General features: G+C 37.3%; 1 protein-coding gene across 1 annotated transcript in view; it reads left to right on the top strand.

Moving 5' to 3' along the window:
• The window catches only part of LOC122719849 (E3 ubiquitin-protein ligase TRIM9), a 23895-nt gene extending 15597 nt beyond the window's left edge, over window positions 1-8298 (top strand). Inside the window, exons 5-7 of the mRNA XM_043946065.1 lie at window positions 141-279; window positions 4249-4479; window positions 6154-8298. Of these exons, the coding sequence (XP_043802000.1) occupies window positions 141-279; window positions 4249-4479; window positions 6154-6482 (699 nt within the window). The 3' untranslated portion in view covers window positions 6483-8298. The remainder of the gene's footprint in view (window positions 1-140; window positions 280-4248; window positions 4480-6153) is intronic.
• The last annotated feature ends 5509 nt before the right edge of the window (window positions 8299-13807 follow it).

Here is a 13807-nt window from a genome sequence, read left to right as displayed (position 1 = left end):
ATATATATATATATATCGAATAAATTCGAATCATTCGAAGAGCAAAGTTCGAAGCAGCCGAAAACGTACGAAAGCGTATCGAGGATCGAGGATCGACGAGCAGCGAGCCGAATTAATCGTTCCGTCGTGTGTTTGATCAGGAGGTGTACTGCGGTCGAGAGACGATCTGCACCGTGGACGGATTGCATTTCAACTCTCTGTACAATGCCAGGGTGAGGGCGTTTAACAGCGCCGGGGAAGGCGAGTATTCCGAGTTGATCGGCCTCCAGACTGCCGAGGGTGAGTCTCTTCGCGCGTTCCCGATTATATTTTCTCCGATCGAGTGGAAGAGATGAACGAGCAAAAATAGGAGCATCGACGTTCGTGGTCGAAAACCGAAGATCGATCGATGATTCATCGATTCGTATAGAATAAAATTAGATCATCCGAGTCGATTTGGGGAAACGCGTTGTATTCTTATAATATGGAAAGAAACGTTATCTGTGATAACAATATCTGTGATTCATCGATACGGTAGCAATGTGTCGCGAGAATAAAAGGAAAAGGGTCGCGTTTTATCCTTATGACGTGAAGAGAAACGTTAAGGTACAATATATAGCCGATCTATTCGTCGATCTATGGCAATGAATCGTGAGAATAAAATTAGATTCATCGAAGCCGGCAATTTGGGGAAACGCGTCTCGTTATATCCTTATGACGTGGAGAGAAGCATTACGATACAAGTACAATATATAGTCGATCTATTCATCGATCTATAACAATGAATCGGGAAAATATTAGATTTGGAATCGAAAATATGGGGAAATGCATCTCGTTATATCCTTCTGACGTGAAGAGAAACGTTACGATACAATATAGATGATCTATGATTCATCGATTTATAGCAATGTATCGTGAGAATAAAATTAGTTTCATTAAAACCGAATTTGGGGAAACGCGTCTCGTTATATCCTTATGACGTGGAGAAGCATTACGATACAAGTACAATATATAGTCGATCTATTCATCGATCTATAACAATGAATCGGGAAAATATTAGATTTGGAAGCGAAAATATGGCGAAATGCATTTCGTTATATTCTTATGACGTGGAGAGAAATTTTACGATATAGATACAATATAGCCGATTTATGATTCATCGATCTATAGCAATGTATCGTGAGAATAAAATTAGTTTTATTAAAGCCGAATTTGGGGAAACGCGTCTCGTTATATCCTTATAACGTGAAGAAAAATGTTACGATACAATATATAGCCGATCTATTCATCGATCTGTAGCAATCGTAGTATCGTGAGAATAAAATTAGTTTCATTAAAGCCGACAATTTGAGGAAACGCGTCTCGTTATATCCTTATGACGTGGAGAAAAGCATTACGATACAAGTACAATATATAATATATAAGTCGATCTATTCATCGATCTATAACAATGAATCGGGAAAATATTAGATTTGGAAGCGAAAATATGGCGAAATGCATTTCGTTATATTCTTATGACGTGGAGAGAAATTTTACGATACAGATACAATATAGCCGATTTATGATTCGTCGATCTATAGCAATGTATCGTGAGAATAAAATTAGTTTCATTAAAGCCGAATTTGGGGAAACGCGTCTCGTTATATCCTTATAACGTGAAGAAAAATGTTACGATACAATATATAGCCGATCTATTCATCGATCTGTAGCAATCGTAGTATCGTGAGAATAAAATTAGTTTCATTAAAGTCGACAATTTGGGAAAGTCTTGTTATATCCTTATAACATGACAGAAAAATATAATTATAACAGAAAAATGTTACGATACAATATATAACTGATCTATTTATCGATCTGTAGCAATGAATCGCGAGAATAATATTAGATTCGGAACCGACAATTTGGGGAAACACATTATTCTTTTAACATGGAGAATAACGTTACGATACAATATATAGCCGATCTATTCGTCGATCATGAAAATATTAGATTTGGAGCCGATAATTTGGGGAAATGCATCTCGTTATATTTCTATAACATGGAGAAAAACCTTACGATACAATATCGATCTATTCATCGATTTGTAGCAATGAATCGCGAGTACAAAATTAGATTCATCGAAGCCGACAATTTGGAGAAACGCGTTATGGAAGAATTTTCCGTGAAAGTTTCATAATCCTTGTAATATGAAGAAAAATGTTACAGAATTTAAATTACGATACAATAACCGATCTATGATTCGTTGATTCGTAACAATAAATCGCGAGAATAAAATTAAAATCGAAACCGAAAATGTGGGGAAACGCGTCTCATTATATTCTTTTAACATGGAGAAAAATGTTACGATACAATATATAGCCGATCTATTCATCGATCTGTAGCAATCGTAGTATCGTGAGAATAAAATTAGTTTCATTAAAGTCGACAATTTGGGAAAGTCTTGTTATATCCTTATAACATGACAGAAAAATATAATTATAACAGAAAAATGTTACGATACAATATATAACTGATCTATTTATCGATCTGTAGCAATGAATCGCGAGAATAATATTAGATTCGGAACCGACAATTTGGGGAAACACATTATTCTTTTAACATGGAGAATAACGTTACGATACAATATATACGATCTATTCGTCAATCATGAAAATATTATATTTGGAGCCGATAATTTGGGGAAATGCATCTCGTTATATTTCTATAATATGGAGAAAAACCTTACGATACAATATCGATCTATTCATTTCGATTTGTAGCAATGAATCGCGAGTACAAAATTAGATTCATCGAAGCCGACAACTTGGAGAAACGCGTTATTGGAAGAATTTTCCGTTAAAGTTTCATAATCCTTGTAATATGGAGAAAAATGTTACAGAATTTAAATTACGATACAATAACCGATCTATGATTCGTTGATTCGTAACAATAAATCGCGAGAATAAAATTAAAATCGAAACCGAAAATGTGGGGAAACGCGTCTCATTATATTCTTTTAACATGGAGAAAAACATTACGATACAATATATAGCCGATCTATTTATCGATCTGCAAAAATGAATCGCGAAAATAATATTAGATTCGAAACCGAAAGGGTGAGGAAACACGTCTCATTATATTTTTATAACATGAAAAGAAACGTTACGATACAAATACAATATATAACCGATCTATTCATCGACCTGTAGCAATGAATCGCGAGAATATTAGATTTGGAATCAATAATTTGAAAATGCATCTCATTATATTTTTAAACATAGAGAATAACGTTACGATACAATATATAGCCGATCTATTTGTCGATCTATAGCAATGAATCGCGAGAATATTAGTTTTAGAACCGATAATTTGAAGAAATGCATCTCATTATATTTTTATAACACGGAGAAAAACATTACGATACAATATATAGATTTATTCATCGATCTGTAACAATGAATCGCGAGAATATTAGATTTGGAATCAATAATTTGAAAATGCATCTCATTATATTTTTAAACATAGAGAATAACGTTACGATACAATCTATAGCCGATCTATTTATCGATCTATAGCAATGAATCGCGAGAATAATATTAGATTCGAAAATGTGAGGAAACATATCTCATTATATTTTTATAACATGAAGAAAAAAGTTACGATATATAACCGATCTATTCATCGATCTCTAGCAATGAATCGCGAGAATATTAGTTTTAGAACCGATAATTTGAGGAAATGCATCTCATTATATTTCTATAACACGGAGAAAAACGTTACGATACAATATATAAATTTATTCATTTATAGCAATGAATCGCGAGAATAAAATTAGAATTAATCATCAAAGCCGATAATTTGGGGAAACGCGTCTCTTTATATCCTTATGACGTGTAAAGAAACTTTACGATACAATATATAGCCATGATCCATGATTCATCGATCCATACCAATAAATCTCTAGAATAAAATTAGACTCGATGCCGACAATTTGGGGAAACGTGTCCCGTTTATATATCCTTATAACTTATATAGAAAGAACGTTACGGAATTCGCGTTACGGTACAGGTAACGATATACAGGCAGTGGATGGCGTGTTTCCGGTTTCGATTTCGCGGCGTTTAGTTTCCGATATATATGGAATCACGGCCTCCACGCTCGAGTTTATCCACTCGATTTCGTCGGCCGTCATCCGAGAACAATAGCCGGCTAGAAACGGAGCCGCCGCAAGCAAGCAAGAATCGATCGGTCGATTATTTATCGGGGGATACCCATCGCTTTGTTCGACAGTGGCATGGTTCTCGTGGGCGACCGGGGCATCCGGTATACCGCAGGAGGTATCAATTTCCGAGGACGCGATGAGCGCGTCCTGCGAAGGTTACGAGCACCGAGTTGTCCTTTCCAGCGTTGGATTTTCACGGGGCGTTCATTATTGGGAATTAACGATCGATCGTTATCACGCGGACACGGATCCAGCCTTCGGCGTAGCCAGGGCCGAGGTGTCGCGGGATAGAATGCTCGGTGAGTAAATATATGTATATATATATATATATATATGTTTTGGATAAGATTTTTGTCTCTTTCTTTCTTTTTTTTTAAACGAGTAAATTTTCACAAATTATTAATTATCCTTTGCTTAAGAATATTAGTTTTATTCTCTCGGCTATTACTTGGATTCGAACGACAACGATGTATATTTATTTGGATTGATCTTTCTAGAATAATCTTGTGAAGAATAATGCAACGATATAGATTATATCGCGGATCAGGCAACATTCGATATTGGTTCGATAGCTTATAAGTTTTTGAGTTTTGTAAGCGTAGAACTGTAATGATTAGTTCGAGCGAGAGATGATTTTGAGTTTGACTTTTCGTCATTGAATTTACGAAATTACTTCTATTCGTAAGGGAATTGAGAGAGAAGGAAAATAGCGAAGCAAACGGACCATGAATGGGAGAGCACGGTTCTGTTAACAGAAGAGTTAAGAAGATAGATATAGAGTTTAACCAAATTTTCTTTCTTTGTGCATAAAATAGTATAAAAGTTATAATAAAAAGTTAATATAAAAATATAAAAGTTTTATACGTGTTGTTCGCAAAGGGTTAAATAATTTTTCTTCTGTGCGCGAAATCGAGTGAAAAATTGTCGACCCCATCCCTCTTCTCGAATCCCCGCTTTCAAAAGGCACTAGTGTATCTAGGACGCGAACTTATTTCCCAAGATTTCCATTATTAATTAAAGAAAAATAATCTCGTCGAACGAAATGAAAAATTTATAATTTCGATGAAATCGAGGAAAAAACAAACTACTCTAAATCGCTCGAATTATCTTTTTTCTCTCTCTCTCTATCGATCGTAAAAATTCGAATAAAAGTCGCGTAATTGAAAATCGAAGAAAAATCCGTAGGAAAGATTCGTCCATCAACATCCTTTGAAAAGAATAACAGAATCAGATAAAGGGAGAGAAAAAAAGATGGTTCGCAAAGCGTTTAAATAATAATAATAATAATAAACAATTAATTTTAATTTCCCAAATCATTTCGTACTTTCTTCTTCTAAAAAATCGAAGGGTGAAAATCCGTAGAAATGGCAGAACCAGATAAGGCAAAGGGGAGGGGAAAAAAGATGGTTCGCAAAGGGTTTAAATAATAATAATAATAATAAATAATTAATTTTAATTTCCAAATCATTTCGAACTTTCTTCTTCTAAAAAATCGAAGGGTGAAAATCCATAGAAATGGCAGAGCCAGATAAGACAAGGGGGAGGGGAAAAAAGATGGTTCGCAAAAGATTTAAATAATAATAATAATAAATAATTAATTTTAATTTCCCAAATCATTTCGAACTTTCTTCTTCTAAAAAATCGAAGGGTGAAGAAAAATCCGTAGGAATGGCAGAACTAGATAAGACAAGGGGAGGGGAAAAAAGATGGTTCGCAAAGGGTTTAAATAATAATAATAATAAACAATTAATTTTAATTTCCCAAATCATTTCGAACTTTCTTCTTCTAAAAAATCGAAGGGTGAAGGAAAATCCGTAGGAATGGCAAAACCAGACAAGGCAAAGGGGAGGGGAAAAAAGATGATTCGCAAAGGGTTTAAATAATAATAATAATAATAAATAATTAATTTTAATTTCCCAAATCATTTCGAACTTTCTTCTTCTAACTGTATATACTATTCCATCCGCACACAGGGAAGGACGACAAGGGTTGGAGCATGTACATAGACCGGCAGCGTTCTTGGTTCATGCACGGGGGTGGCCACGCGCAGAGGACCGAAGGCGGGGTGCAGCAGGGCTCCACGGTGGGGGTGCTCCTCGATCTGGACACCACGCACACCCTGCGCTTCTTCGTGAACGACCAGCCCCAGGGAGGGATCGCGTTCCGCGATCTCTACGGCGTGTTTTATCCGGCAGTGAGCTTGAACCGGGGGGTGACCGTCACTTTGCACACAGCGTTGGACGTGCCCCGTCACTTGCTGGCGTTGCACGAAGAGTACATGACGGACACGATCCAGAGCTAGGGGTACCTAACCGTCCTGAAGAAGGGCCTTTTGCAGGAAGTCGGCTCGCCCTGCCCCTCGTCGGCGAGCGAGAAATCGTGCAGGGAGTTGTTCAACGGCCAGCTCGAGAAGATCGTCGAGGAATCCCTCGGTGAGACCAACTGACCGTCTTCCACCGACCCACGCTTCGACGCCACTTCGACTCAGCGCAACTTTCTTTCCAACTTTAATTTATTTATTTATTTTTTTTTTTTTTTTCCGTTCTACAGGAATGCCTCGATATATATCCTCTTACTTTGATCAAATTATCGCGCCCTAATTCTCGTTCGCTCGTTTCGTGGGTTTCCGGGTAAGCTGAATATATATATTGAGAGATTCGATTGATCGTAATTTCGATCGACAATTTCGGCCTGTGCGTTAATAAATCTCGGAGATAAGGAGAAGAATTTCGCCGCCCTTCCTCGACAAATAATTATTGTACTGCTTCGTAAGAATGGGAAAGGGAGGGAGGGAGGGAGGGAGGGGAGTTTGTGGACGAAACGCGGAATCGTTTCGTGGTATTTTTTTCTTTTTTTTTTTGGAACAACAAGATTATTTCTCTCTGGAAAAAGATCACTGCCAGAGTATAAGTCAAGAATACGTCGAATCGAAGACTGCCATTTTTCGAGGGGGTTGAAATAAAACCGAAATATTCTCCGTCTAACGATCGTAAACGGGATCGTATTCTTATCCATATCGACACGTATAACGTAAGTGTAGTAGTCGCGTAGGCATAAGATAAGCTCTATCGATATTTAATAAGATGCATTGCGAGGGATAAAAAGAAGGAAGGAAGGAAGGAGGGAAGAGATGAAGGGATATCGCAAGGCTAGCAGACACGCAGCAAACAAGCACGTATATACAAGCAAGCTCGTAAGCTTTAGCGAAAAAGTAAAGCGAGTCGAATAAACGTTTTCTAGTCCCCGATAAAAATTTTCGTCCGTTTTTTTTTTTTTTTTCTTCCTCTTCCTTAACCTTAACCCTTCCCCTCGGTTGAAGAATTCACGCCCATCACGTCGAGTGATTTGCTTTTAATCGCGCTACCTACTTGATCCCTTACTCGTCGCATTGTTATTTCTCTTTCTTTCTCTCTCCATCTATCTATCTGTCTTTCTCTCTTTCTCTTTTTTACACAATTTTTATATCCACCCACGATGAATACTACTATTATCGACTACTGCGTTTCTCCGCTTCTTTCGAAGCAAAAAAAAAAAAAAAAAAAAAAAAAANAAGAAAAAAAAAAAGAAAAAAAAAAATATTACGAATATTCGAATTTAATGCTTATTTAAAGATAGATGATGCAGCGCACATACTCGTGAAAACGTTCCTCCCAGCAACCAGATCGAGGAGGGACCAAGATCGGCGTTGTATATATTTGTATATACATATCTCGATTGTATTTCCATATCTGATGAATTTGCCAACTGTATTTACAACAACCCTATCAATAAATCACAGCAGAAAGAGAGAGATATCATTCGCGATCGTTTCTATTTTTCCTTATATAAGCAATCCCCTCTCCCCCCTCCTCTCCTCGATTTCAAAAGTACTTCTAAGGAAGAGAAGTCCTTTCCCTTCATATTTTGATTCATTTCCGTACAAATATTTCCCTCTCTCTCTCTCTCTCTCTCTCTCTCTCTCTCTCTCTCTCTTCCCCTCACTCTCTCCAAGAAAGGATAAAATCTTGAAGAAATTTCATTATCATCACACTTATTTAAAATCGACCTTAATAATTTTTCCTTGGCTTTATAACAAGGAACAATAATATAACTGTTCCTTATCCACTAATGACGCAACCTTGATATTCCCACAGGTGGGAGTGGATGAAGTGTCATTAACAAGCATTGAAAGTACGCTTTAAAACCGACTTAAAATGAGAAAAGAAGAAGAAGAAGAAGAAGCAAAAGAAGAAACGTTTAAAAAAACGTGTATCCAATTTATTCGAATATATGACTTTTAAACTTGCGAGCATTCTTCTTCCATCTCTATTCGAAACGAAATCGTCGGCCAGCCTATGGAAATAAAGGATGAGTATGCAAATAAATCGTCGATAATTTCCCTTAATTATTCCCGATTCGAGAAAGAGATACATTCTCGTATCTCTCCATCTCACGCGTATCTTTGTACAGATTTGTATTCGAAGGAGGGGAAAAAAAAACTCGAGTTACACGATTACGCAAACGTAACGGCAACGTAGCGAAAGAGAAATATTTCTCGCGTCGCGAGATTCGACGAGATGCGTCGATGGATCGAACAATGGCGCATTATTGCAAGCAACCGATGTCCTTCTCAACTCTCCTCTCCTCGCTGCTGCCTCCAAAACGATTTCGATTCCCTTCCTTTCCAGAATCCACGTTTTCTTCCACGTTAATTCTCTCTCTCTCTCTCTCTCTCTCTCTCTCTCTCTCTCTCTCTCTCTCTTCCTTTTTGTCGAAGATTTTTCCGATGCAAACGAAAAGAAAGGAAAGGAAAGGAAAGGAAAAGAATCGTCGAAAAAGAAGAGAAGTAAAGATTCTACGCCAAAATCTCTCTCTCTCTCTCTCTCTCTTTCTGTCTCTCTCTCTCTCTCTCTCGAGTCAATCGAGCGGATTTAGAACGATCGAGAGCAAAATCACCATTATCGTTGTACCATATCCGTTAACGTTAAATTTCATTTTCTTCTTCTTCTCCTTCTCCTCCTGCTCCTCCTTCTCCTCGCATCCTGCCCCTTTCGTCCCTTTCCGCCTCCGACCCGATTCCCAATCACGATTTCACTCGCTCCTCTCCCCCTACTCGATGAATTCAACGCGTTATTGTTCGCCGCGAAATGAATTTGTCTGGCCGCGAATAGGAGAGAAGGAGGAGGAGGAGAGGGGAGGAGGAGAGAAGAAGGGAGGATGGAAACGAGAACGAGCTTAGCGGAAACGAGCGGATTTGATTCGCAATCACCCGATCGACGTCCTTGCTAATTAACACGTTCCCCTTTAACACGCCTTTTTAACACGATTCTTTCGAGTCGAGAGAGAACGCCGCCTCTTTCTCGGAACGGAACTGCCGCGCCATCGCCTCGAGGAGTTCCTTTTTCTCTTTTCTTTTTTTTTTTTTTAAATACTTGGATAGATGAAACGAAGGAAAGGAAAGGAGAGAGAGAGAGAAATGAAAAAGGAGAAGGAACGCGGAAGGAGAAATATTCTCGACTTCCTCGACGCGAGACTCCGATACTCGTCAAGCTGATGGCCTTCGCTCGATACTCGCTCCTCCGCGGGATAAAGCATCCCAAGGAGGGAAAGTTTGTACTAGATCTTCGGATTTAGTTTCGATCCACTATTTCGAGAATCGTTATGTATTATAATATTAACGGAATTGTTTTTCTTCTTTCTTTCTTTTTTTTTTTGTCGTACGAAAATAAATCCAACGGATTCAAGAATTGTCTATCGAAGCATGAGTTACGTATGTTTGCACATAAACAGTAATGGCGTAGGAATATTTTGTTGTATTGTTTCCTTTAATCGATGTCTCCATATACGTGCAATATTTGTCCATTAATCGTACGATTGTAATCTTTTTATTCAACAAATTCTATCCTTGAAATATACAGATTTCTATAATTATATTTCTATAATAACACTTATATTAATAGATATAAAAGAAAAATTATTTTTTTCTTCTTTTTTTTTTTTTTTTTACTCGAATCTAATACAGTTAATCATGTCTTAATATACGTGCAAACGATACTTGTCCATTAATCGTACGATTGTAATCTTTTTTTTCAACAAATTCTATCCTTGAAATATACGAAATACAAATTTATATTTCTATAATAATTAATTTGCATTAATAGATATATAAAAGGGAAATTGTTTTTTTCTTCTTTTTTTTTTTACTCGAATCTAAAACAGTTAATCATGTTTTAATATACGTGCAAACGATACTTGTTCATTAATCGTATGATTATAATCTTTTTCCAACAAATTCTATCCTTGAAATATACAAATTTATATTTCTATAATAATTAATTTGCATTAATAGATATAAAAGGGAAATTGCTTTTTTCTTCTTTTTTTTTACTCGAATCTAAAACAGTTAATCATGTTTTAATATACATGCAAACGATACTTGTCCATTAATCGTACGATTGTAATCTTTTTTTTCAACAAATTCTATCCTTGAAATATACAGATTTCTATAATTATATTTCTATAATAACACTTATATTAATAGATATAAAAGGGAAATTGCTTTTTTCTTCTTTTTTTTTTACTCGAATCTAAAACAGTTAATTGCATTATATCTCAATGTACATGCAAACGATACTTGTCCATTAATCGTACGATTGTAATCTTTTTTTCCAACAAATTCTATCTATTCTATTCTTGAAATATACGAAATACAAATTTATATTTCTATAATAATTAATTTATATTAATAGATATATTAAATTGCTTTTTCTTTCTTTTTTTTTTTACCGGAATCTAAAACAGTTAATTGCATCATCGAATCTATTAAAGTTTCTTGCGATGGTGTTTTTGTATTAATAATAACAATTTCAATTTTCACTCGATTATTATTAACTTAGGTTAATAATTTAGAAAAATTGAAAGATTTTTTTAAAGGGAAGGAAGATCGTACGTTAGCGAATCTATTGGCGAATGATTGTTCCCCCTTTTAAAGAAAAATATTACATTCGAATCGGGCGAAACCGGCGGAATCGGCGATCGACGCCCTTGCCAATCAACGCGTTCGCCTTTAACACGCCTCCTCCGTTCTTTCTTTTTAAAATACTCGGATAGATGAAACGAAGGGAAGAGAGAAAGAAAGAAAGAAAAAGAAAAAAAGGAGAAGGAACGCGGAGAAGAATCTTTTCTACCTCCGCACTCGTCAAGCTGATGGCTTTCGCTCGATATTTCTCCCCGGAATATGCCGCTTTTTTAAGCGGTAAGATCTGCCGGCTATTCTATTCGAGACGAGCGAAACGTAAATTTGTGCCAACGTTGATCGAAACCACACACACACACACACACACACACACACAATTCGAGCGAGTTTTTTCTTCTGTGCGCCGCGCGAAATCGGGTGAAAAATTGTCGACCCGATACCTCTCCTCGAATCGCGGCTTTCAAAAGGCACTAGTGTATCTAGGACGCGAATTCATTTTCCATTACCGATTAATAAGAAAAATAATTTCTTGGAATGAAATGAAAAATTCATAATTTCGATGAAATCGTGGAACAAATTATTCTAGATCGTTCGAGTTGTCTCTTTATCGATCGCAAAAATTCGAATGGAGGTCGCGCAATAATTGAAAATCGAAGGGTGAGGGAAAATCGTGTAGGAAAGATTCGTCGTCTATTTCTACGATTAACATCGTTTGGAAAGAATGGCGAATTGGTCGAGGCGGAACCAAGACATGGCGAGGGGAGGGGAGGGGGCGGGGGAAAAAAAGATGGTCGGAAGGAGGACGAGAGGGCAAGAGGCCTCGAGTTACCTCCTGCCGAGCAAACCAGAAGCCAGGAAAGTGGCGCAACGCCACGGTAGAAGAGTCACCGCGAAGTTTCGTCTTTCACCGCAAAACTGAGCCGGGAGGAAGCAAAGCTTGTGTCCGCCTTTAAAAAATCGAACCAGCACCGCTTTCGTAACGAAACGCCCGCCTCTTCCTCTCCCCTTTCTCTCCTCTCGAGCACTGATACTATCACCACCGCTGTTATTTTTCCTCCTATTTCGAGGAATGGAAAATACGCGTCGAGTTTCAAAGGGATGCTCCTCGATCCGTGCGCCGAATTACCGATAGTCGAAACGAGTCTGTTGTCGTTCATCGCTTCGAGGGAGGCATTGCATAGAAAATCCCCTCCACCGTAGAAAATGAATTCTCCCATTGTTTCGTTCGATGTGTTGTAAAAAAAAAAAAAAGGAAAGAAAGAAAGAAAAAGAGAGAAAGAAAGAATCCTCGTTGCGCGATTTCGATTCCGATCGTCGAAAAATATCGAGAACGATTTTCCAATCTAACGAGATATCGAGACGATTTTCTCGAAATCGTTTAATTTTATTTTTCGTTCGTGGGATAGGTTTTAAAAAAAAGATTAAAGATTCCTGTGAAACTTTATGGGGGTATTGGAAGAAATTCTGGAAAATCGTAAAGTTTTAAGGAACAATAAGGTGTTCTAGGACACGAGTGGAAAGGCGAGAAACTTAATCTGGGATCAGACCGAGGATTAACGATGCTCGACGAATGCGATCGACTGCGATTTGTCTGCACTGCAAGAAGCGGATTATCGTTACGTTCAACCTATCGAATAAAATCACGAGGACAAAAAAATTCGACGAGGACAAAGATACCTCGCTTAATTATTACGTTCTCTAGCAGCATCTTTTTCAAGATGAAAAAGAAAATCGTTATCGTTTCCAATCTCATATTCGTTTCACGTGTATTTCAAGAAAAATTTGACACACGATCCAAGATAATTTAACCATTCATCCATACCGATGAAATTTGATTGGAATCGAATAAAAACGAACGAGAGATTTAATAACGTGAAAACTCGGCCAGCTTGGGAAACGAAGATGGAAATATAGTAGGATGGTTAGTCAGTCGCGCCGCGTGGAGAATACGATTAACAGGCAACGCGTGGAAATTAATTTTCGCGGTTGGGAAACGATCGTCGCCACGCGAATCTCCAATGCTCCTCCTCCTCCTCGAACCAATTCCCAACGATAATCGGCCTTCCCTCCCAATTATTTCCTGCTCGTTGCCTCTGTCGGATCGTTACCTCCTCTTCAAGAAGATTCCGAATCTACTTTGTTGCAACTACAAACGAATCACTTCGATTCGTACATCTACGTCTATTCCGCTAATTGTTATTGTTATTAATTTCTAGAGCTTCTTCTAACCGGATATAAAAACATTTGTTTTCGAAAACGTAGAAATCGAATCGAATTTTTTTTCAATAATATATATTTGAATTTATCAACAAGCGAAGTGTTGGAATTGGTGTTCTCGCTCGTAGAGACGAATGTCGAAGCTACGTTAAATTTCGCACGATCGGTAAAGTAATTTATATCGATAGGGAAGTGAACAGTCGTGTAGAGAAAGAGAGAAAAAAGAGGAGGAGAGAACGAAAACGCAACGAGGAAGAAAATTTGTCGTGAAGTTGAACGGAAAATGAAGAAAAATCGAAAGAAAGATTTGAACCTCGTAAATTTTCACAATCCCTGGCAAATGTTATCAATTTCACGTTCGATCGTTGGAAACTTATTTATGTTTCTTTCTTTATCGTACGATTGGGACAAATGAAATATGGTTGCCAAGAAGTAAAGAATTTCTATCATTGTCT

This window comes from Apis laboriosa, unplaced genomic scaffold, assembly GCF_014066325.1.
Source record: "Apis laboriosa isolate Shangri-la unplaced genomic scaffold, ASM1406632v1 scaffold9_cov152, whole genome shotgun sequence".
In the NCBI taxonomy this organism is placed as follows: Eukaryota; Metazoa; Arthropoda; class Insecta; order Hymenoptera; family Apidae; genus Apis; species Apis laboriosa.
Note: the sequence above shows the minus strand (reverse complement) of the source record. Positions and strands in the feature narration are given on the sequence as shown.